This window comes from Thalia democratica, chromosome 3 (assembly GCF_965202585.1).
Source record: "Thalia democratica chromosome 3, ktThaDemo2.hap1.1, whole genome shotgun sequence".
Lineage (NCBI taxonomy): Eukaryota > Metazoa > Chordata > Thaliacea > Salpida > Salpidae > Thalia > Thalia democratica.
The window spans coordinates 39,127,417-39,154,146 of record NC_139167.1 but is presented as its reverse complement, the minus strand read 5'-3'; the positions used below and the strand labels follow the sequence as shown (position 1 = coordinate 39,154,146).

The 26,730-nt window shown below is 27.2% G+C and overlaps 2 protein-coding genes across 2 annotated transcripts; one reads left to right on the top strand and one right to left on the bottom strand.

Annotated features, from left to right (window-relative positions):
• Window positions 1-281: 281 nt before the first annotated feature.
• Window positions 282-7,568, bottom strand: LOC145831929 (uncharacterized). Its single transcript, XM_082939283.1, has 3 exons — window positions 7,501-7,568; window positions 2,851-3,051; window positions 282-948 (listed from the first exon to the last, which is right to left on the bottom strand). Exons 1-3 carry the CDS (start codon window positions 7,531-7,533, stop codon window positions 664-666), a joined length of 519 nt encoding a protein of 172 aa, XP_082795409.1. The 5' UTR covers window positions 7,534-7,568; the 3' UTR covers window positions 282-663.
• A 10,602-nt stretch (window positions 7,569-18,170) lies between these two features.
• Window positions 18,171-25,962, top strand: LOC145831598 (high affinity choline transporter 1-like). The gene is made up of 10 exons (XM_082938904.1): window positions 18,171-18,860; window positions 19,418-19,560; window positions 19,718-19,838; window positions 19,982-20,130; window positions 20,370-20,501; window positions 20,558-20,711; window positions 20,988-21,196; window positions 21,656-21,802; window positions 22,751-23,010; window positions 24,955-25,962. The coding sequence occupies exons 1-10, from the start codon at window positions 18,635-18,637 to the stop codon at window positions 25,121-25,123; spliced, it is 1,710 nt and encodes a 569-aa protein (XP_082795030.1). The 5' UTR covers window positions 18,171-18,634; the 3' UTR covers window positions 25,124-25,962.
• Window positions 25,963-26,730: the final 768 nt, after the last annotated feature.

The window sequence follows — 26,730 nt, the reverse complement described above, 5'->3', positions numbered from 1 at the left end:
CTCTAAATTAAAATATCAATTTTTTAAGAACAGCAAACATAGAGTTTTAGTTTGTGTATAAAGTTTTAAGAAATATTGAATAAAATTTTCTTAATAAACACGACATTTATTGAAATGATTGGAGTTTATTATATAAACATACAATGAAAAATTATTTTCAACTAATTTTATAAATATTTATTCTGGTTTTATAAAAAAAACTGCACAATTTAGATACAACACTACTTTAAAACAACATGAAGAGAAAAATTTATCAAGTTTATTAATTTTAATAATTCCTTCTTTACCTGGAATCTACTGAAAAAAAACTTATGATAATTTTAAATTATTTGTACATTTTATATTTTTGCAGTTTCACTATTTAAACGTATAAAATATGCTATTTGAACAATTGCTTGTATCTAAGTAAAATATTAGCTTTGTAAAGACTAAACACTACCAGTCACAAAACTTTAAAACCGTAAAATTTAAATTTTACTTAAAACTAATATTTAATTAAGCTAATAGAAAATAAACTTCAGTTTTGAGAAAAAAATATTTTTTAATTGAGCTTAACCACCTGAGACAATGCCAAGGAATTTTCTCATTAAAAAAATCACATTTCAAAAAACATCAACAGAAAAATTTACATACACCGTTCACTGGCGTCAATTAGTTCAACAACTACCTCAAAGCTTGATGGTCCGGCCCGATCATCCTCCCATGCTGCTGCTGCTGGCTCAACTGCCCTGGCTGCTGCAAGAAGGCCTGGTGAGGCGAGTTGGCGGGAACTCCGACGGTGCTGCTGCTGATCAGCTGCAGGTTGTGCGACATGATCTTCTTCCACGAGGCGCACATGAGCAGGCAGTGCGACTTGCACTCGTCCACCTTCTTTATCTTCTGGCTGAGCGTCTCGATCTGCAGCTGCAGGTCCAGCTCCCTGTTGAGCAGCAGGATTTGGCAGCGCACCTTTGGAAGTTTCGCTTGATTTTTTTTTGCATTAACAATTACACTTGAAATAAGAAGAAATCACCAGCTTATTCAAAATGGTGCTTATTTAATTTTAACAGAAAACAAAAATACTTTGAAAATAAAAAAACTGAAAAATTTTTAAATATGAGTAATTTTTATTTTTATCTTAAATTGCAAGTGTTAAATGAAAAGTATAAAAATGTTTCCCAAAATTACACGGTTCAGAAATTTTATATCAAAACTTAAACAGAGATATGCAAACTTATATTATACCCTGTCAGTTGTATAATTTAAGTTGTTCTAAAATGCAAAGCTTTTTGATGATAAATAAATTTGTTGATCAAAAAATTGGTCCACTAAATGTAATATTATCTTAACCATATTACAGGGTTTCCAATACACTCTGGATAAAGTTAAAGAATAATAAAAAACACAGAATTTTTCTCTAAAAATTAATATTAGCTTAAGTATGAGCTTTAAGATTTAAAAAAAAAAAAACAATTAGATTTTGATATACAGAAAGCTATTTAGATACAAAGTATGGGCCATAATTTTTATTGTCAAATTTTACGGATATTTAAAAGCTGATTGAAAATTAAGTTATTTTATGTTTGTGAGCTTTTAAAACTTCAACAACTATCCTTAAACAGTATTAAAATTCTAAATAACTGGAAGTTTTAATTATAAAATAGATTTAAATCGTTTAAAACTCTAAAAAAAAACCAACAATTAGTTAAAAAAACAACTAGTAAACAATAAAAAGTAAAAAATTGAAGTAAACTAGTAAAAAATTTGACTAGAAGATAGATTTTTTAAATAAAAATTGTTTTTTTTTTTCTTTATTTTTTATATCTTCTATAAGGAACCTACTGAACTAGCTTTGGTGAACTTAATCACTATGTATTAGTTATACATTTAAATTACTTTGTGGTCTTAAATTTTTAGACACATTAATTAAAAAAAAATTAACGGTATTGAACTGCTAGCTAATATTTAAAAATACTTCTTTAAATGGTCGAAAAAAAATTCTAATAAATCACGAAGCTCTAATTGTTTTCCATTTTGTGTTTACTACTTATTAACACTATAAACTAATACACGAACTTGTCCCTTCATTTCTCATTTCTCAAAAACTAGTTTTTATCATTAAAAAAAGGTTAAAAAGCAACTGTTAGCTGAGTTAAAGATCTTTAAAATAAGATAAATATGAAAAAAGTGTCTTACCCTGATACGCCCTTAATCTATAAATTTAACCATCTAAAATTTTTTTTTAACGTTGCACTTTGATGCAATGTAAAAAAAATATGAAACCTAAAACTTAATTTTAATAATCTAAATTTACAATTGCAAAAGAAGAAAAAAATAATACCATAGTGATGGGTCAGCTGCAGTAGAACTTTTTTGGAGTATTTTTCATTAAACTTTTGCAAATGATAAACAGCAATAATACAGTACTACAGTAGTAAAGTTTAAACCCCTACCTCATTTAACAAAAATTGTAAATTTAAACCCTTACCTCTGACACACCTTACCCAAACACATACAAATTGTATTATTGATTAAATAAATAAAGCTTGAAAATTGGTTAAGCTCAAAAAAAAATCAAAGTTTAACCAATCAAACTTGAGCAGTACTTCTCCAACTGGTAGCATAGTAATAGTTAAGTTAATTAAAATAAAAACTACTACAATCAAATTGTTTTTAGGATATCTAAAAAACTATGTAAGCTTATAAGGTGTTCTGCTTACCATAAAAATATTTTAATTTCAGATCAAAATACAATGGTTTAAATAAAAAAAATTAACAAAATCATAAAAATTTTTGGATCAATTTTTTTTTTTTGAACATTCAATTATTAAGCATTTGTTTATCATATAACCTTAAATATTTACAAAGTACCTCATTAAAGTATGTTTCACATTGGGCTAGTTTCTCAGAAAATTCTTTGGCAAGTGCATCGGTTGTTGGACGATGATCGGCATTATGAACTTGAGAGAGACACAAGTTGTTGTTGACAAAAGGAGCAATTATTGCTTGGAAAGCAAGTTGCAACTCTGTAATTGGGTTAGGCTGCTGTGGTGCGCTTACTGCTGGTGAATCCTGTTTAAAGAGATTTAATAATATTATTATTTGTTAGAAATATAAGTATGTTAAAATTAAGTGCGGAATAATTTATTCAATCAAAAAAAAAACTTTGGTCAGATCAGCAGAGCAGAAGCCTGGACTTTTGTATGCCGTTAGACAATCTCAAGTTTAACTTAAGGGTTTATCATACCAATTCTATCATCAGACCACAAGCTTTCAGACCACAAGAGAAAGCTTGTGGTTTGATGATCGAATTGGTATGATAAACCCTTAAAATAAATTATTCAAGTAAATAAAAAACTTGAATAATTATTAACTTTTATCTATGACAGCTACATTTACAATTGGTTAAAAACACTTATGTTTTTGCTTGCAAAATTTAATGTAGGCAAATACAAATAAATCAATATTAAACACAGTACTTTGTAGTTATAAACTTATACCAAATGTATATAGTTTAAAGTTTTTGTAATGCAAACAAAAAGTAGAATACTACTAAAAATTCAGTATTTTTCTAAAACAAAACTCATATTCACAAATTGTTTTTAAAAAGCTTGAAACTTTAATTTAAAATCTAATTCTAAAACTAGATTACTTTTTAATTTTAATACCAACATAAGTCAAAAACTTATGAACCAAATTAAAACTTAAGTATTACTGATATAATTAAAAGTCAAAAACTTGCTACTATATTATTTTGATTTCATTTATTTATGAATTAAGCTTTTTTAATGTATTACAAAAAGTAAGGTAAAAAATAACTATTAAATTAATACAACAGTTTTTACTTCTAATATTGTACAAACATAATATGAATTTTAAAAAATTTCAAGGTGTAAAAGAATTACTTTAATTAAAAACAAAAGTTCTAAACTAGTTAATACTTAGTAGTTGATTAATAAACTCATTATTTACAAAAATGAAAAAATATTTGTTTCATTACTCTTTTAAATGTCTTTAAATGATTTAATTTTAAACTTCTTGACGTTATTTTTGTTAAACTATATTAAACAACTTTTTGTATTGTACTCTTAGTTTTTAAAAAATAACTACTACTTTTTTAGCTTTTTTTTGTTTATCTGTTTAACATTTAATTAAATAAAGAGCTGATTTTTACATTATTAGAAGAAAATTGGTTGACTATTCTTTATATTGTTATAGGACAACTAAATCTATTGTACAACTTTTCACAGCTTAAACTTTGTATTTATGAATTAAAAATTGTATTAAAACTTTATGAAAACTGTCAAAGAATTGAAACAACTGTTTAATGTTGAAATTTGAAAATTTATTTATTTTCATTCGCATTTATAAATATATTCAGAAATCTATTGAACGCCCAATTCAAAAAAAAGTCATCTTTGAGATAAAATATTAAACAGAAACACATTAAGTTGTCTTATAGTTGCATGTATACTTTTTAACAAAAATACTCAAGTACACAAATAACACAACACTTATTAAAACAAGTATGAAATTGTAATTGCAGAAACAAATTATGCCTGTTAAACAAATTAACTGAGTTAACCAGAGTTTTTGCAAATATACAAACTAACTTAAGTTTGTTACAAGCCTGACTAAAGAAGATTCCCACACACTTTATAAATTCATACTTTTATTTTTAAGACTTTCAATTTAGTTTACTTAAAACTTATCATATCTTTTCAAATACTAATGTTTCTGTAATGCTAATTCTACTTTTATCTTAAAAATCAGAACTTGAAGTTTTGTAACATTTAAATATAGTAGTAATAAAACTGTTTATTTACTTAAAAGCTCTAGTTAAAAAAATCTTAGTATTAAGTTTAAATGAAAACTTAAGGGCAAAGGGGGGTACAACATTATTTCAACAAATAGCATAGTTGGTTGTTAAACAAAAGCTTGAAATGTGAACTATAAGTCAGTTTATATAGAATATAAAAGATTCAATTATTGTTTGAGGTAAATCTTTTTAGTAAAAATTCATCAAGTTTTCAGTGAATATTCCTTGCAATATTTAGAAAAATTTATCAAACACTATTTATTAAAAAATAAAACTTATGACAAAAATAACAAAAAAGTTAATTTAAAAACTAAAAATTCCTTCTAAAATAATTCTATACATTGAGTAAAGATAAGACCAGAGTTGTCTTAAGTCAAAAGAACTTTCCTGGGTGACCATAAACTGTCCTGAGTCATCCTGACTTATTTCAGATCAAAAAAAAAAGATCTTTCTAGCCAAAAAAAATCAAGATCTTAACACAATTGGTTATAAAATAACAAATATTGAAACTAAATCAACTAAATTAGGGGTTGGCAACGTATGGCCCGCAGAATGAAAATGACCGGCCCCCAACCGTTTTCTAAACTTGGGATCTAGCCCGCAAATGAAAATGACAGGCGCTCGAGCTAATTTATAGGCCCGCAAAGGGTCAATATTACAAATTTTTACAAAACTTTGTATCATATTTTTACAAAATAAAACTGTAAGAATTTGACTTCAACAACATGCTAACAAATTACTTTATAAATTAATGTGTACTAATACACACCATTTTGTCCTAATATTTTATGTTGTTCTAACTTAGTTAGAATATCTTTTTGTAAAATTACCCCAAGCAAAGTGTTTTTTTTAAGTACAATGTTTTACATACGTGCCTTTGTCAATTATAATGTCAATTCTATTTATAGACATTATTTAAACATCTGACATGTCTCAATCTACATGTTAAATTGTCAGACTTGAGAAAGTTTTTTGAACTTGAAGGATTTAAGAAATTGATCATCAGTATCCATAAATTTATATTTCGGGCGGATCCGAAACTTTTATTTACATTAGAATCCAACCAGATCTGTATCTTGACTTGAAATTAGTTCTAGTTGAATTTGGATCTAAAAAGTCATCATTTGGCTTGATCCGGATACTGGATCCGGTAAATCACTAATTCAAAATGCTCAGGCCTGCAAAAGACTAAATTTTTTCGGATCCAGCCCGTTGATTGAAAAACGTTGCCCACCCCTAAACTAAATCTAATTCAAAATCTAGATAAAAACTGGCCTGAGTCATCCTGAGTCTAAAAAATAAAAACTAGCCTAATTCTTCCTGAGATTTTTTAAAATTTTAAACCATCCTGAGTATTCTGAGTGTAAACCTGTAAATCTGAAAAAATTAAAGACTGCTCAAAAATTATTGGAGGAGTAGACTTTTACTTGAGATTTTTTTTGTACCTCCCATAAGAAACCTAGAAACTGTCAAACTTAAATAGCTTATATATTAAAAAAAATTACATCAATACAATAGGTTAAGATATCATAAATCATATGCATGCTTTCAATTTAAGGTTTCCCAAAATGGGCCATTACAGAAATTTAGGGTGGCATAAGAAGCAAGCCACAGAGGGGTCATTAGGCCATAATTTGAAAATTATACTAAATTTTTTAGATTTAATTAAGTAAAGCAAAAAAAACAACTATTATAAGTTTTTTTGGGTATTTAAGGGTTGTTTTGAAATCTTTATCTTATTTATATTATGGGAAATTTTTAGAATTTTAAGGGACCATAAGCTGTAAAAGGTTGAGTATCAAGGCCTTAATTTGAAAATTACACTAGATATTGAATTGCAAAGAAACATGATTTTAAATATATCTAAAACACTGACAGTTGGTTAAAAAAACTTTATAAATTCTTTAACTTTTTGTAGCTTAAAGCTTTAGTATTTTCTTTTGATTTTAACTAATCCTATCATTTGTGTGTTTACGCACACAGTTGATAAGTTCTATCATAACCAAATTTGCATAGAACTAAAAATTTGCTTAACATAAAGCAAACAAGTATTAACTTGGTTTTCTATAACTATATCCTTTTTATCTTGAGAAATACAGATTTTATTCAAAAAATACAACCATCCAAAAAAAAAATCTATTTGTCGGAATTATTTCACTGCTTTTTAATATTAATAGTAAACAATATAAAATACAGGAGGGGGTACTTGAGCTTTTAAGAACCATTTCAAAGAGATACACATCACAAATTCATAGTTTATTTCATATTGATGTCATTTCTACATTTCCTCAGTCACTATCAATAACAAAACTCAGCAAAATAACTAAAAACTAGTGATAAAAAACTGAATACATAAGATAGATTAAGTAATAAGATATATACAAACAGTTGAACATTATAAACTACCAACTACAGTAAAAGTATTTTCTTATAACTTAATCTGTTACTTATTACTTAATTTGTCTTATATATTTAGTTTTTTAACACTAACTTTTAGTTTTTTTGAAGTTTTGTTTCTGTAATGACTGAGGAAAAGTCGAAACGACGTCAAAATTAAATAAACTATGAATTTTTAATGTGTATCTCTTTGAAATGGTTTTTAGAAAATTATATATTTATTTTAGTTACATTTTTGATTAACGTTTATTCTTTTTAAGCTGTATACAAAAAATGTGTGCAGTAGTGGTTACAAAAAAAAATACCTTAGCTAAGTTAGGTGGTTGATTGAATGCCATCTGGTTGTTTAACTTCCTTTTATGTATTTTCTTATTTAATCTTAAATTAATTATTATATATTCAAACCATAAATGAACTAAATGCAATTTTTTTAAACAGGGAAATTCCCGCAGTTAAAACCTAAACGTTTTGTCTAAGGTAGGGGTCGGCAAACTGCAGCCTGCCAAGCAAAAAAAGTAGCCTGCGACCTGCTTTATAGGTGAAAAACATGTAATGCAGAAAAATCAGGTTTAAGTTTTTTTTTCTTTACATATATGCTCTTTTTTTTCATTTGCATAGACTATATTGCAAAAAATAGCTTTAAAAATAGACAGTAGAATTGTTTCATGTAGCTTACTGCTTTAATGTTCAACTGTTTACATTTCAAAATGAATAAAATTTGTACAAAAGTTACAATAAAACCAAAAATTGTAATGACAAAGTTGTGAAACTTTTTACAAAACGCGACTAGTGCAAAATTTCAACTTTGTTCGTAACAAACAACTGCAATTACAATACAACAAAAAAGTGACTACAAAATTTAAAGTTTTTAAACTAATTGAGTTTTAGAGGAAATTTTTTTTTTACTTTGTGGAAGACGATATAAACTCGATTATCTATAACCTTTTTTTTTAACATTCAGATAACGGTAGATGATTCTTTTAAGCAGAGCCAACACACCAGATTATTACCATTGAATATAGGCTGTGCTCTGTTTATTACCTCCTAACTTATTCTATAATAAATGTTCTTTTGCTTTAGGTCACAACACAAACATAGTTTGTTTTGAAAACTCGAACTTAAAAAGAATAGTACAAATTTTTCATAAAAACAATAAAGTTGTTTTTAATCATCAGCTGTAGTTTGAATTTAATTACACTTTGCTAAACATTAATACAAAGCTTGTACAAAAAAAACTGTTATGTAATTATTAAATATTGTAGAGGACAAATTTTCAGTGCAGAAGTTAATATACCTTCTAAAGAAACAACTAAAATTCAAAACTTACAAATATGTGATTGTAACATTTAATACTTTAAAACTTATTGAATTTTAAGAGGAGAATTTTTATATGCCGATAACATGATATGAGTTCACTACATTTGTATAAGCAACCCTCTTTTTTCAACGAATACATAACGGCCGTTGATTCTTTTAAGAACAGCCTACAAACAGGGTTATTACCGTCTGCTATAGGCTGTGCTATTTTTATCACCTCCCAAGTAATTTTAAAATCAAAGTTTTTGCGCTTAAGGTCACGAACGTACTTTGAAAATTAAGTCTTATTTTCATTTACACAACCTTTTAAAAAATTGTTTGGTTATCATACCGGAATCTGAACTGAGTTGTGCAGAAGCTGATGTAGAACTTTTTCTTAAAGTCAGAGTTAACTGTTGCCTTGTAAATAATATTCGTCGAACGACAGTTGTCCCCCTAAATATATTCGTTGTTCAACAATTTATAAACTTGTTTATAATAGTCCCTAGTTTATAATCATTCTATAATTCTAAAGTATTTGAAATTGAGTTTGTTGGAGAATTATTTAAAATAAAACGTTGTATACCGAAGGTGTGTCTAAGTTTTCTAAGTTGGGTAGCACATTTTTTTGTTGTTAAATTTTAGATTATTCGTTATCTAAGCCTTTAGTATAACACTTTTTATAATATTTTAAGAGCCTAATAAAATGTTAAGCACTTGTTCTCTATAACTAAAATAAGTATTCGTAAAATTTATATTTAGTTTTTGTTAATATATTTCATTTAATTATAATAAGAATTTTGTTTTCTTTAAAAACTGTTAGTTTTCTAAACATTATCTAGCTAAATGAGATCACTAGTTTTAAAACAAAAAAGTCTGAAAAAAATTTAAGTTATTTTAAATATAATTCTAGTAGACATTAACTACTAGCTAAAACTTGATATATAAACAGTTTATAAATTTAAAACAAGTACTAAAAAAACTTTAATTAACTAACATTCGTTAGATATAATGTTCAAAATCTACTACCTAGTAAAATTTTAACAAAGAAAGATCTTTGGAATATGCCAGAACAACAAACAACAATTTGCATAATACTTGCTAAATAAAGCTAACTAACTAAAGCAAGTATTGTGCAAATGCAAACTATTTTAATTCTTTTATGTTATATATACAGCTATTGTTAGTAAATATTGATAGTTGGTTGAAAATTTAAATAAAAATAAGTTAAAACTTTGAGTCAATAATTAAAAAACTTTAAAGACAATTATTAATGTTCGTTATACTTGTAAATAGTGTTAAAAGATATTATTAAATGTAAAGTAACATCTAAAACAGATTAAAAATGTGAAACAAGAACTAAAACAAATTGTAACTATAAATTAGTACACAATAACTTTTAGATAAAAGTCGAAAATAAAAAGTTGTATTAATTACAGTTTTACATAGTTAAGTTTAACTGCTAAAACTCGAAATGTCACTATGAAAACCTTACTAATTTAAGCTTCGATACTATTCAAGTATATTAAAAAATAAATTTCATAAAATATTTATGTAAAATTCCAATTAAAAGTAAATTATTAAATGTCACTACAATGGTTATGTGGTAGAGTGGCTAAAATGACATCGTCATTGGTCACTTATTAGTGACTGTAAGATTCAAAACTTAAAAAATTAAGAACAATTACAAATATTGTTAACAAAAAACGTGCGGTAATCTTCTTTAACATAACAAAACAAGCAACTAAGTATAATGACGCTTAAGTGATTAACATTGAAAATTTTTGAAGTAAAGCTGTACTTTCTAGTGAAAAAATGCAAAATTGCTATTCATTTACTTACACTATCATTTTTATTTAAAAGCTTTATGCAACTAGTTAGTTTTGTTTTACAAGTTAGCTCTCATAGGTAAAAAAATATTATAAAATAAAAATCAAGTTTAATTTCAATATTTGTTGTAACTAATAGCAAGGACAGCACCAAGAAATAATAAAATTCTGACTGATGTTAACATCTTATTAATACATCATCATTATTTGAAAAGTTAGCAAAAGAACACAACCAAATCCATTGGTATATGAAAATTTCTGCTGAACAACATTTTAGTAAATAATCTATAATAGTTTTCCTTTTTCTCCTATTATTTTAGAGGTTGCACAGGCTTCAGGAAACCAGTCAAAACACGCCCCTGTTTTCTACGCGTTATTTAAGGGTTTTTTTTTTTCAAATTTACAACTTAAAAGAAAGTTATTAGTAAAACAACTGTATTGTTTATAATTTTGGACTTTTGATGAACTATCAGTATAGTTAATAATAGTTATAGTCACGTTTCTAATCGTAAGTAGGGTAAAACAAGTCTTTTTCCTTGACATATATATGCAAATATTAAAGGACGCAAAAACAAAGCTTGATAATTTTAAACGATAAAAAACTATTTTGAAATTTGCTATTTAAAGTTGAATCAGTTTTGCATTCTTATTTCATATATTTTTATTGTTTGTTGAACGACAAAAAAACGCTCAAAATTTTTGACCCTAAGACCAGATGCAAGAAAAAACTTTTCGGCTATCGATTCAAACACCATTTTGATACCTTTTAACGTCTTATCCAGGACAGGAACTTAAGGTGTCAACATACCACAAACCTTTGTTAGACCACATAGTTAGTTAATTATATAACATGCATAGAATTTTCCTAAGAGTTAAGTGAAAAAAAAATCTTTTTAGCGAGCTAAAAGTTTTAAAAACAAAATCAAATATTTTAAAAGCGTGGTTTAAACATAGCCTTCAACGAATCAAACGATGCCAAAACTAATTGTTGTATCCCTAAAGCTTTGGCTTAACTTGTTTATCAACAAATTTCAGATAACCCTAAGCTGTTCAAATTGTAAAATAAACTCTTTGCACACTAAAGTGTTAAAAATATAACTTTTATAAACGCAATTTTATGATTTAGGTGTGTTAATACTAGTGATGTACCGGACTCACTATCCGGGTCCGGGTCCGGCCGGATATTGCCATTTTTGTCTGATATCCGGATCCGGCCGGACTCTAATTTGAAAAAAAAGTCCGGATCCGGTTCCGGCCAGATTCTAATTTGAAAAAAAAGTCCGGACCCGGATCTAGTTAGTAAAAAAGAGTATACTGAAAAGTATTTTTTTCAAAAACAAACCCTGTGTAAATTAATAAGAGTCATTTTCGTCAGTTAAAATTAAACACCTACCGTGATTGGCTCATTTTGTACACGTGACTAATTTACATTTGTTTACATTTAAACTATGAAATAAACATTTTAGAAATGCAACTCTTTACATATGTTGTAAAATTGAAAACTTTAGAATGAATACTTGCATTATTTATTGTTTAAAGTTGAGCTCAGAGAGTATTTAGAGTCAATACGGTTGAATGTACGAGCCAATGAGAAACATATGACGAAATGTTTCAAACTAAAAACTGATGCAACAAAACATCAGAACATGACAGGCAGTTTATATGTCAGCAGTTGGTTAGTTTGGTGTGCAGCTTGAAGCAACAAAATATCTTGAACTTTTTTGTGAATGCTTATTGTAAGTAGTGTTTTGTTTTGAAAGTGAACATTTTAACTGGTGTTTAACTGTTTAAATATTTAAGCAAGGTTTATAGTTTAATAGTTTATTAAAAATTTTACAGTTTCTTGTTTACTAAAAGAATTATTTAATTTTTAGTTTATTGTTTTAAGTCTTTTGATATAGATTTAAATAGCTTCCAGTTTTTAAAGTGTTACCAAAGTAATTGTTAATTTTGTATATGCTAGTATTTCTTGTTGTGTTTCTTATAAAAGATTCATCACTCAAAACTGTCGTGTCTGATTATAGAAAGTAGTCTCAGTTAGAATTTAGTATTTGTTAGATATTAATTAAATAAGGTAGGATTTAATTATGAATGGTAGTACTAATAAGTTAAGTGTACCACAATCAGTCCACAACTTTACTACCAAATTGTCAACCTTTGCTAGCTGTTCTACTGATTATTAGATTAAAGTATTTTTTTCAGTTTTTAAAAACCTCATTCTGACTCAGGCTTGTTTATACTCACTCTAGCTAGTTTTATTGACTTAAACAGTGGCAATCCTGCTAGTTTGAAAATTTTTGGGAATTTTAGAAAATATTGGACTGCCTCACGCTAGTTTAGTTTTTTATAAAAACTCAGGCTAGTTTTCTTTTAGATTTTGAATGAGTTTGAGCTGATCCAGTTTTCAACATTTGGTAATTTTCAAGTGTTTTTTGTTCAAGAACTTGATTTCAGATTTTTAATTGTAAATAAAACCTAAATTTGTAAACTTTGTTGCTAGCTGTTCCACTTAGTTCTTTTTTTTCAGTTTTTAAAAATCTCATTTTGACTTAGGCTAGTTTATACTAGTGATGAAGCGGACTCACTATCCGGGTCCGGGTCCGGCAGGATATTGCCATTTTTGTCAGATATCCGGATCCGGCCGGATTCTAATTTGAAAAAAAAATCCGGATCCGGTTCCGGCCGGATTCTAATTTGAAAAAAAAGTCCGGATCCGGTTCCGGCCGGATTCTAATTCGGAAAAAAAGTCCGGGTCCGGTTCCGGCCGGATTCTAACTAGAAAAAAAAGTCCGGATCCGGGTCCGGTACATCACTAGTTAATACATAAAAACAGTGTTCAACAAAAACATCGGCGAAAGTCAGCAGAGCAGAAGCCTGGACTTTCTTATGCCATGAAACAAGATCAAGTTTAACATAAGGGTTGATCATACCAATTCGATCATCAGACCACAAGCTTTCGGTAGACTGAGACCGGTTTCGTCCTGATTAGGACTTATCAGTCAGACACAACCGAAAAACGGAAATTTTGTTTTCCTAAACATTAACCTGTGTTTTTCGGTTTGTAAAGAGTATTAAAAACCCTTAATTAATCTAAAAATAAAATTTTCTAACAGAAAAAACAAACAAACGTGATTACATTAACTAAGTTTTCTGTGCACAGCAAAAAAAAAAGTATAAATATACACACTGCTGTGCACAGGCGCATACTGTGAGAAGAACTTTTTTTGATAATGGGCGGCAAACATTAACATCTTGGCCATATCTAGACCGGCAGACGAAAACTATTTATAAATTTATAAATTAGATAAAACAAGCTCTTTTTTTTGCACAAAATTTATATTTATTTGTCAAGCTTTTGTAAAGATCATAAGTAAGAAAGATTTTTATAAAAGTATTAAAATTTAAAACCTAATTGTCACTTTTGTTAACTAAACTGGTTAGAACTTTGTATCATGATTTTCTCCTTAGCTTGAAAACTTTGTTATAATAAAAATGCAAAAGCATTTAAAATTTCAATTAAAAAAAATCTGTTATAAAAATAAAAGAATTATTTAAAGTTAAACTAGATAAAACTATAAAACAACTTTGAATTGTTTTTCTATTTAAAGATATTTCAAACCAGTTTTACACTCAAAGTTTTATGTTATAAATTATAGTCTCAAACAAAACAAATTAACAAAAACGTTTAAAAATGAACGCTGTTTTTATCTTTGAGATAAAGATAGCTTATGTCTTATTTTTTACTAAAAAATAAATAATTTAATTTGTTAGTTTAGAACATCTAAAAGCATAGTCTATGACTTTTAAACAACAAATTCATAGTAAAATAATGAGTTAATAAAATTTCTACTAAAACTAATGGCTAACAGTAATTTCGATGATTTATTTTATTTTTAATTAGACGAACAGTTTTAAGCATATTTTTGCTTTATTTTAAAAAATACCTTATTTTTTACTGCAGTCAACTAGTAGACCTGTTAGAGTAAGTCAATTATTTAACAAATAGTTCTAAAAAAGCATTAGCATTTACAAAGTATTTCTGAAGTTTCAACAGTTGTTTCATAATTTTGTGTAAAAAAATGGTGCTAATCACATTAATATATAGATATTTGGAATTTAAAATTTACATTTTTTTACTATTTGTACTAATAAACAAGTATCATGATACATATTTTAAAAAGTGTAGGTGTTTTTTACACATTGTTACTGTTAGAATTGCTCTGGTATCTTGACTTTAGATTTTCAAACTCAAGTTTAATAAAGGGATTACCATGCCAAACTTAAACTTAAGCTTCATCACGGCAAACGAAAATCCAGGCTTCTGCTCTGCAGACTTTCGCCGATGTTTTTGTTGAAAGATCTTCAAACTGTTGTTTAAAAGTGTTTACCCGGATAGGTTTCAAAAATACACGAAGAGTCACTTTCGCAAGAAAATACATTTGCACGTCGTCACTTATTTACGAAGGGTCACTTTTGTACCGTATTACTTTTACACGGATTGACACTTTTGGACGGGTTTAAACTTGTTTTAGTTTATGTCTTTTTTTTTTTATTATCACCGTTTCCCCTAACCCTTAACCTTAGTCGGAAATTTTATTTGTTCTTATTTCTTACCTTTTTTTTTATACTTTTTTATTTCCTGCTTAATTTATATTTTATACTCTCACTGTTATCCCTAACCTTTAACGAAGTCACCTTGCAAAAATTAAGCTTCGTGCAAAACATTTTTATACAAAAGTGACTTCATGCAAAAGTTTCTTCTTGCAAAAGTGACCCATTTTGTGTTTATTCGTATACCTTCCTTTTTTTTTCGATTCGTTCAAAATGTTGTAGTTTGAAATGATTTTATTATAAGAATAAGTTACTTTTAATACTTTTCTAATAAATATATTTGTTTTCTTAAAATTTTTTGTATTATTAATACTCAAAAACTTTTATTCAAGTACAAAGTACGAAATAGTTTTTTAGAAACTATAATCTAATTTAAAGACTTTTGAATTCTAAATGCAATTTACCTAAGTTTTTCATGTGACAGTTTGTATAGTTATGTCGTAATAAAATAATTTTCTTATGAAGCTATTTATTGCAAAGCTCTCGTTTGTCATCTTTAACCGTTTTAAATATCACATATTAGAAGCCTTTAAATTTTTGAGATACTATGAACCAAATGGATTTAAACTTGTACTGATTTTTTTTGCAAATTATTTGTACTGAAAAAAAATCAGTATTTTTCCACCAGCTAAATTAATACTATTATTTGTTATCTTTTTTTAATGTAAGTCTTAATAGACTTAAAGTAAAAAACTTTCGCAGCATATCTAATTAGCAAAAAATAAGTCTTTGTATTTTAAGAAAGTTTGATTCGTGGTAATTGGTTTTTAATTTCTTTTAATTTGAGAATGTACTGTTTATGTATAATGTTTCATTTTTTATATACTTTAATTGATAAAAAAAAAACAAAGATAACATGCAAAAATAGTATAATTATAAAACTAGTTTTTTAAACAGACAAAAAATTATACTAAATTTTAGTGTTTATATTCCTTTTATTACTCTAAAAGTTTATTATATTTTTCAAATTACATGACTAAAATTGTTTAGCTTTTTTTAAATTGAACTTTAAATTTAATGAATTTAAGTGTAAAACAAATTTAATGTGCATATTTTTAAGAAAAGACTTTTATGTTAAATGACTAACAAAAATAACTTAGATAATAAAACTATCGAATTTAAGTTTCTCAAATTGTCCTTCTCGTATGTTAATTGTTATTTTTGATTTTTTATATACAATTTTACACTTCAAAAAAACTGAAAAAACTTTTATTTAAAACTCATTTTTATTGCTTGGGAAAATTTCAAATTTTTCGTCAGCAAACGGGAAGAATTATGATTTTTTACCTCTTGCTTGCTAACGAAGCATTTGAAAGTTTCTCAAGCAACAATAATGAAATAGTTATAAAAATTTTGTTGACTTTTTAAGTAGAATAATTTCATATTTAAAGCAAAAGTTACTAATTAAAAGTGTATCAAAAAGTTTAGATGTAGAGCTTTTAGTGCTTACTTAGATTTTAAGGGAGTAGTTTAAGTTTTTTTTTGGTTTTATGCTTTTAAACCGACCAAGTTTGTATGTATTAGAATTAGTGGTTCATTTTTAATGAATTTAAATTAACAATACTGTCTTTTTTTTTAATCCAAAATTACTGAAAATATCTAACAAATATTCAAATATAAGTTTTAAACAAATTCAAGTAACAATTAAAAAAGTTATAAGTTATCATAATATAATAGTTAATATAGTTAGAATACTTAAAGCCTCAAAATAGCCTTTTTTTTCTATTAAAACTGTTTATTAAGTTAACACGAATTTAGTAAACTTAATTTCCATTTAGAACAGATACCGCTTACTCAAGCTATTTTTACATTTTAGAATTTTGCCTATGGCTTTAATCCAAAAACTAGATAAGTTCTCTTGTTTTCAAAACTGTTTATTCAACTCAGTTTACAGGAGAGGTTACAATTTTTAAAATCACTGAAGTGTAGCACGTGAAAAATCTTTTTCAATACTACAATTGTTGTCATGTGCCTACAAACTTTTTAGCGCCTCAGCTAACCTTTTTCACGAAAGAACTCTTTACTACTAAAGCTTTTTTTTAGTTTTTGGTAGTGCTTGTATTTTGAGTAAAACTAAATTGTTTTACGATACTTCAGTTAAATAAAAAAGATGATTTAGATACTAGTGAAAGTTTTATGTTTGTTTTTGATTTAGTTAAAACATTTAAGTTAGGTTAGCAGCTTTTTTCATACTAAGCATAAAAAACTTAATCAGCTTAAAAAGTTTTAAAAAATTTCTAAATTCAAAATAAACAAGTTTTAGGATTTTTAAGTTTCGTTTTTTTTTTTTTAATGAAATAGCCATAACTGAGTTGCTCAACAATGAAGTTTTTAGTGTATTTTTCATATAAAAACAAAATTGTTTTTATATAACAAAAAAAATCAAGAAAATTCTAACTTAAATACGATAACGTAGTGTTTTAAATTAGATCAAACTTAATTAAATAAAAATAACCTCAAAAATTCTCTTGAAACCTTTTTCGCCGCACATATTTTAAACATTATAAAAACAGTGTCATCGAGAACTTGATTAATACAAACTAGCTTAAAAGTAAAAGGCATTTTATCTTTTAATCAAGTTAATTAAGTGTAATATTTTGGTATACTAAACTTTTTTACCTTCTTGAGTTTGTATCTACATAATTTCTCTAGTAATCATGAAAATTTAGAACTTTATATCTAGTTATTAATCTAATAGCTAAACGAAATTTAATATATTTTAGGCGTTGTTTTTCTTTTTTATTAAGTTTGAGTTAAAGATAAACCAATTTACTAGCTAACTATTGATTGAACTATTAATAAATAAAAACAGAGCTTTTTTTTCAAATCTTGCGTTAAAAGTATCTCAGGTTTTGTTAAACCTACAAAGCTTTAGACAATTAATACACTCTAACAAAGTTTAATACAAAAATATTCTTTTTAACTTTATTTGATATAAACAACAAAAGTTAAACTCAAGTCAACTTCTTTAAGTCAAGCCTAATACTTTTGTTTTTAAGGCCTAAATTTGTGGGTGTGGTCTCCTAAGATACTAAATTTGTTAAGAAACTTTAAATTACAGTGGAGCGGTTAGTATTTACCGTCTGCGGAAATGTTTGATAAAAAGAGTAATATTTAATAAGGTAATACATTTTAAGAATGTTAATGATTATCTATTCATCAGATTGCAATTTGTTTAAAAATTTAACTTTTTCTGTTTTAAGATTTTTTTCATACCAAAATAAATCTTAAACTTTCATTTATTTCTAGTTTTTTTTTTTTTGAAAAAGGATGTTTGATTTTCTCATTGCAATAAATAAACAAAAATATTAGTTATCAAAAGTATAGCTACTAAAAATATTCTTGTTTTTACATCAATGAAATAGCTTTTAATTTCTATTTAGCATCAACTTCAAATAATTCATTTATAGCCTTCAAGAAATTCAAGTGCTAACTACAATCAAAATTTGATTGTCTGAAAACTGAACCTATAAATACTTTATAGCCTGTAGCACGCGTTTCACAGTAGTTCTAACGCTATTAAGCCTTAACTTTTGTTCACTATTTTTTTGTTTTAAATAAGAAAACAAAGCAAATTTAAAAAACCAATAGTAAGTTTTAATCCTAATCATTTGTTTAGACTCCAAGTAGAGCCTTTTAAAAAACTTACAACAGTCTTATCGTGTCAACATACAAGCTTTTCGATCACAGAACAAAACCAGTTATGTCAACTACTGCAGAATCACCAACAACAGCAGCGGCTGAAACACCTGAAGAGCTGAACGTGTGGGGCATTGTCGGCATTGCTGTGTTTTACTTGCTGATAGTGCTTGTTGGAGTTTGGGCTGCGTGGTACAAAAGGAACAAAAACAGAAACAGCGACGCGAGCGAAACCATCATTGTGGGCGGGAGAGACATCGGGCTGTTTGTCGGCTGCTTCACAATGACTGGTAGTTTAGCCAATGACTTACAATAAAATATTTTAGGAAAAAAATTATGAAATTTACAAACCTTTGAGTAGCTACGATATACTAATAAATTTCAATAAAACTACTCTGCACTTTTTAGATTATAAATTTAGCTAGCTTAAATATTATTTTTCTATATTTTAAGTTTTATAGTTTGTAAATTATATCTGACTTTTTTACAAAACGTAAATGATGCATTTTGTTAAAAAATATATATGCAAATAAGTCCTCATGTTTTAAAGCGAATAATTAAGATATAAACATTAAACTAAACTTAAACTTTTTTAGATGAACAACTTTAAATTTGTTAATCAGAATTGCTTTACAGGCTCAACAATTACTAAGAAAAGAACTTAATTCAAAATAAATTTCTATGTATTAGCTTTTCAATTTCTTTTATGAAGCCCTGTTCTTTTAAATAAAATACTAATTTAAAAGAAAAAGTACTTGCTTTCTTAAAGCAACTTCACTTTACCTGTTTTTTAAAATGTCTATAGCATACAATAAAGATTAAATAACAAATACAAATAACATTTCAGCCACGTGGGTCGGGGGAGGCTACATAAACGGAACATCTGAGCTAGTTTACAGCAGTGGCCTGCTGTTCACCCAGGCACCTTGGGGTTACGCCTTGTCCCTCGTGCTTGGCGGCTTGCTCTTCGCTAAACAAATGAGAGTGAGAGTAAGTTTTCGGTTTTTTTACGTTCCGTCACAAACAAAGTACAAGGAAAAATTTTTTGATAAACTTAAATATATACTGTTATAAAAGTATAACACAAAACTTGAAGTGAAACAAGTTTAGCTTAAAAAACAAACTTTTGAAAATGAAAAAATTTCAGGGGTTTGTTACCATGCTGGATCCAATCCAAAGAAAGCTTGGTGACAACATGGGAGCTTTACTTTACTTACCAGCTCTGCTTGCTGAACTTTTCTGGTCAGCAGCTATTCTATCTGCACTGGGTGAATTTAACTTTATTTAAATACTTAAGTTAAAAAACTTGTTTTGACTACTGTGTTTTATAAACTAAACAGTCATTCTGTTATTACACTTTGATAGTTATGTTAAAAAAAAAACTGTAACTTAAATTATATCTTATAATTAGGTAGCTCTTTGAGAGTGATAGTCGGACTCGAACGGACTGTTTCGGTTATTGTGTCGGCAGTAATAGCAGTAGGCTATACATTGGTTGGAGGTCTTTATTCGGTTGCTTACACTGACGTAGTACAACTTATTTGCATATTCCTAGGATTGGTTCGTTTTATACTTTAACTAAAAGTTGTTAAACAACTGCAGAACAAAATATTAAGTTTCTGCAAAAAAAATATATCTTTAAGAAAGTTATTTTTTGCTTAATAAAAGTCTAATAAAGGTTTATAACCAAATTCAGCATACTTTTTTAAGTTACAAATCAGGGTTTCTAAAAACCACAGTTTTACTTTTCTAGCAACTCTAATCAAGCGTTAGTATCAAATTTACAACCAAATTTACAGTGGCTGTCGATCCCGTTCGCTCTGATAAACGACAAAGTGGACAGCATAGCGATAACACCGGAGACATCCGGGTGGCTGGGGGAGTGGAGCACCCCGTACACGGGAGGATGGATTGACAGCGCTCTTTTGCTGGTACGAACTGGTTTTTTAATTTAACTGCTTTGAATAACCATGCTGCTGTGCGACAGATATTCGGAGGAATTCCCTGGCAAGTGTACTTCCAACGCGTTCTGTCTGCAAAGTCGGCGAAACAAGCTCAGCAGCTGTCGTTCGTGGCCGCTTTCGGCTGCATCTTCATGGCCGTGCCTCCCGTCATAATCGGCGCCATCGGATACACCACTCGTTTGTTCATGCTGTTTTTATAATTTAAGCATGTGATGAAATTACAACTTTTATAATGTTTTTTCAATCTTTTAAACTTTTTCATTATCTACAAAAAATAAAAAACAAGTAGTACTCAAAAGGTTTCAAAAAAATGCTGTAAAAAATTTATAAAGAATTAACTACTATTGTTTTATAAAGTGATAGTCTGTTAATATTTTTGTTAAAAATTCAACCTATTTCTGAACTGTAATGATTCAAACGCGCAAGGTTGTGTAAAATAAAAAACCTAAACAGGGTGGAACGAAACCGCTCTGGGTACCAGCTCGGTGCCCCCAGCCGACGTCCTCCCCCTCGTCCTCTACCACCTCACTCCGACCGCGGTAGGGGTGATCGGGTTGGGCGCGGTTTCGGCGGCTGTCATGTCCTCGGCCGACTCCTCCATTCTTTCGGTGTCCTCCATGTTCCTCCAGAACGTCTACAGAAAAGTTTTCAGATGCGGAAAAGTTAGTGTGGTTTGTAGGGAAATTGAATGAGAAAACTTTTTTTTAAAGAAAAAAATAAACTTAAAGTTCTCTTTTTGTTGTAACGGTCAAAAATCGTTTTGGAAAAAAATAAAACCTGTATTAACTTTTTGTATGTTTTTATTACATAAAACTATAAATGAACACACTTAAGCAATTTAGAATACTTTAAGTGTTTTTTTCTCTATACAGTTATAATGTTTAAGTAAGATTTATAAAATAAAACTGCACTACAACTCGATTATCATGCTACATTTCTTTTATTTCAACAAATGTTAGTTTTTTATTTAATATGTTTTTTTTTTTCAAAGACTAAATTTTATAATTATCGGCAACTACGCGTTTAATAACTAAAATGTCCAATCAAAGTAAAAATAAGATTACTTGCAGGCAATTAAGTGACAAATTTAAACTTCTTTAACCTTAATCCACTTCAAACAGGCCGGTGCAACAGAGCTGAAGTGGGTTTTGCGCGTTGTCATAGTGATAATGGGAGCGGTGGCGTGCGTGTTTGCGCTTCTTATAAAATCAGTCTACACTCTCTGGTATCTCTGCTCTGATCTTCTCTACGTCATCTTGTTCCCACAGGTAGACGTTTGTTGCAGTTTAAAACTTTTGTTTGGTTGTTTTAAAAACTAAAAATTAAAACAATATAATTAATAAACTGCATGAAAGAAAATCAACGAAACTAAAGTTAATTATAGCATGAAAAACTTTATTTTACACTGAAAAGCACACTAAATAGACAGTCTTTTTTTTTAATTGCTAGATATTAAATTAAGTTTTTTGTACAATAAAAAAATAAGCGCTCAAAGTTTTTGATCAAAGGACCTGGTGAACAAAAAAACTTTCGGTTATCGAACTTATTTTACACTAAAAAGAAAATATAAAACGTTTGAAAATTAACTTTCTAAAAGCTGAAACTTAATTATTACGAACACAAATTAAAAAACTCCTAAAGGTATTAATAGCAAGTGTTAATATTTAGAACTATTTGAAATAACTCATTTATAATTTTGAAAATTCTGCATGATGATTTATTAATTCAATAATTTAAACAATAAAAGTTGTGTTTATTAATGTAACATTAAAAACGCTTTTTTTTAATAACAATATTTGGTTGAAGTAAATGACTATAAATTTACTTCATTGAACTACAAATTTTTAATAAAATAATTTCACTTTCTATTTTTATGCTTTATCATAACTAAAACACTGTTTACTCTATGCTAATAAATCAATAAAGAGCTTTTACAAAAAGTAATACATTTTAAAAATTTATTTTTGAATTCAGGCTTTGACAGCATTATAATTCATAATGCTTTGAATGTTTTTTCATGTTATTGTTATACATATTATATACTTGTTTATGCGCAAAAGCACCAAAAAAATAAAACATTTTATACATTCAATTAGGAATATTTAATTGAAAATATTTTCATATATACCAGCAGGGAAACATTGAATAAATTTGAATAAATAAAATTGTTGCAAATTCTTGTGTCACTCAAACTCAAGCTTTTAACTTCACCACAGCTCCTCTGCACCTTCTACATGGACCCGAACACTTACGGCTCGCTGACGGCCTTCGTGGTCGGGCTGGTGTTGCGCATCGGGGGCGGGGAGCAGCAGCTGAACTTCGAACCCTTCATCCCCTACCCCGGCAACGAGGACATAATGAACGGCAAGTACAACTTCCCGTACAAAACTCTCGCCATGGTCAGCTCCCTGGTAACGACCATTGTGGCGTCGTGGATCGCCAAGATGCTGTTCACGTCCGGGATACTCTCGCCGAAGTGAGTTTTTGTTTTTTTGACATTATTGCTTTGTTTAGCTTTATAGACTTGAAGCAGAGTTGCATGAATTCCAATTTTCTGAAGAGTGAATTAATGTTATTGATTTAATTATGTAATTAATTAGTGAATTAGTGTTCGTTTTTTTTATCTTAAAATATCATGCTCGAGTAGTTGTGTGGTATTTTTTAAAAGAAATGTGGCAAATATGTATAAAATTACTGTAGTAAATATATTGAAAGTAAAACCACTTTTAGTTTCACTTATTTAACTTAATCTTACGCTTTGATTCTTTTATGAACACAAAAGGGAGCTTAAAGAAATACTTTTAAACAATTGCTTATAACTATTAAAGTTTTTTATTTTCTAAAACTAATTTTGTTAATCTATTTGGATAAGGTGTAGATTAGGCGTAAGTGATTATAATAAAACTTTTGTGTAAACATTGTATACTTTTTTTTTATCTAGATGCTTACCTTTAAATTACCTTAACTAGGCAGCTGGAAATTACTTAGGTTAAAAACTAAAATCTTTTTTATCTTAAAAATAGATTAAGTAAGTGTTTTAAAATATTTTCAAACGCTTAAAAGTTTTAAAACAAAGATTAAAAGAAACTTAAAACATTGTTTCGTTGTTTCTAGGGCGTGTAGAGATTTTCGGTAAAAGTGGTTTTTGTGTATCGCATCGTCACTCAACCGCAAACGTGTTATCAACTTACTTTTTTATAATTTTATTACAACATACAAAATTAGTTTAAAACTAGATAATAATAATTATCACGCTTTCGGTTGTAAAATTGTTTACAGTTTGCTAAAATTTTCCCAACAAAGTTAGTTATAATTCAAAAAAATATTTGTTATTCAAAACTTAAGGAAAAAAAGACTAACTAAGTTCTTAATCTTAACACAATATACTAGTTTGAATAACATTAAAATTTGGTTTAATTAATTACTTGTTTATAAGTTGTATTTATTTATATAATACGTAAAGATTGAATATACGATTATAAGAATTAAGCTAAATAGCTTAAGTTTAACTATATCATTTTAAATTTTAACTTTAGTTCGACTACCGTGACTTAAAGTCTTTCAAACAAAATTTGCTTTTTTCAATTACTTAAATTTAACCTTCTATCGTTTAGCAAAACATCATTTTAAATTTAAGTTTGTTATCTTTTTAGTATTATTAAGTTACAGCTAAAAACTATTCTTTATTACTTTATTTTGCGTTTTTTTTTTCAAGCTTTTTAAATAGTTTATAAACATTATCTAAAATAATATTTTTTTACTTTTTATATCTTTGCTAGAATAAATAAATATAATCTTTTAACAGTTGCTAATGTAGACGTTCACATTGTTAATACTCGGAATAACTATGCTGCATAAATATATTAAGTATACATCTAACTTACAATTTATGTTTAAGTAAACTAAAACTTTCACAAAGCCTGATATGTTAAAAATTCTAATATATTAACTCTCACTAAAAATTTTGTACACAGCAAAAACTATTTCAACCCATTAGTTAGCACGTGGACAATGTTTAAGCTTTTTGTATTTTAGAGAAAAATTATATCAATTTAATTAAATGAATTTTATTATTAAAAAGTAAATAAAAGAGTTTTTAACTTTATTGTTTGTTATGTTTCTTTTAGTGTTTTTGTTTTAATTGTTCTAACTTAAAGTTGTGTAGTTTTAACTTTATAGATCACAATAAAAGTTCTTGACTAAATGATAAGGAGAATAATCAACTTAATTTTTTATATTTTTATTAAAAAAAATGTTTCACTCGTCTGAAATAAATCAAACGATATCATCAGTTGAATATAAAATTTTATTCAAATTAAATAACTTAATGTTCAAGGCTTAAAGATATATTTTACTATTATTCAAATTTTTCATTATTAATAACTTGTCAAAATAGTTATATTCAAACAAAAAATTTCAGGTACGATATATTCAATTGCAACTTGGCCTACGGAGGAAGGTCAATCGACATCAAACAAAACAAAGAAGACGAAGAACCGCCAATTCCCATCACTGATATAGCGCCCCCTGCCGGCAGGGACAACACGGCTTTTGATCCACCACCGTATGAAGAAAAAACTGAACTGTAACTGTATTATAAACATGACAAGTATCATGACAGTACTGTCATTTGTTCTTAATTTTTTTTTCAAATCAGATTCGTTTCTAATGAAGTTAGATTAAATTAGTTTTCAATAATACACATTTTTGACCTTACTTCAAAGACACACTGGACGATCTAAATTTAAGAAATGAAAGAATTTAAAATATTTTTAGTTACCCCGTATTAAAATTCTTGTGTGCATAGTTAAGGTCATGAAATTTACTTCTAACAAGTTTTTTTAACAATACGAAGTTTATTCTTCAAACTTGAAAATTTTGGTTATACTCTTGCCAGTCAATCTGTTTTTATTTAATACTTTTTAATTTTTTTAATTTATTTGAAGCCTTATTTTTTTTAATCATTACAGTTTGACTATATATATTTAGTATATTTTTTTAAATAATTAGAAAAGTTAAAAGCTAAAGTTATCTTAAAATTTGACTCCAGATATTTTGTTATAAATTGTTGAAAATTTACTTTTTTTTTTTAATCACACTTATAATCAAACAAATTTAAACAAAAGCTAATCACTAGTTATACTTTATAACGAACTTGTTTGAAACTAAGTACTGTTTTACTTTTACTCTATTAGTTTTGATTTACCTTTTAAAAAACTTAAGTACTCAAAGTGAGTAAAATTATTGAAGCTGTAAAGTAATTGCATAACAGTTTTATTTTATCTCTTATATTTTTTAAAATATAATCTTTTAGTTCAGCAAATTTATTTTTGCTGTGCAAAATATTTTTTTTTTAATATGCTGGATACCAAAAAAAAAATTTAGTAAGTAAAAACAACATAAAAACATATTTTACCTTTTTAAACACCTATTTTTAAATATTATTGTCCTCTTTGGTTTGTTTCTTTATCAATTAATAAACTATTTTTATAAAGGGTATTTACCAACTATTATTGTTATTATTAGGCTTTACCTCTAGATTAAACTGATATTTAATCGAGGTTATTTTAAACTACCTTCTAAACTAATTGTTTTCTTTTGGTAACTGTTTTGAATTTTCAGTCGTGTTATTTAAGCTACTAAGCTTAAAAAAATTATAGTTAAAACAAATTTTCAATTAGTTTATTCAATAGTATATCTAAATTTAGAATTTAAACTGTATAAATTTGTTTTTAAACTTACCAGTTTAGACATAGTTTTCATTCTTCTAGCTTAGAGAAGAAATGAAATACTTAACCGATTCGGTTTTTAAGCTTAATTAAATAAAAAGACTAAATTACTGTTAATAATTTTAATAATTAAATAGTATACAAATATTAGTTTTTACTAAATTTTATGTTACATAATTTTAGCCTAAATTTAAACTCAATAAGAATTACAGATTTTTGTTTAAATTTTAAATAGTCTAATTGGTTTCAAGAAATTGGAATCATCAAAAATAAAAATTTTAACTTCGTGTTTTCTTTGAAGATTATGCTTTTTACTCCAAATTTTTCTTATAAGTTTCAGTACAACATATTACAAAACTTAAAAGTTAATCAATACTTGTTTGACATAAAGTTGAACATAAATAAAATAGTGTTCAAAATCGTGTTGACACTTTTACACAAATAAAAAAATGAAAATATATAAAAGG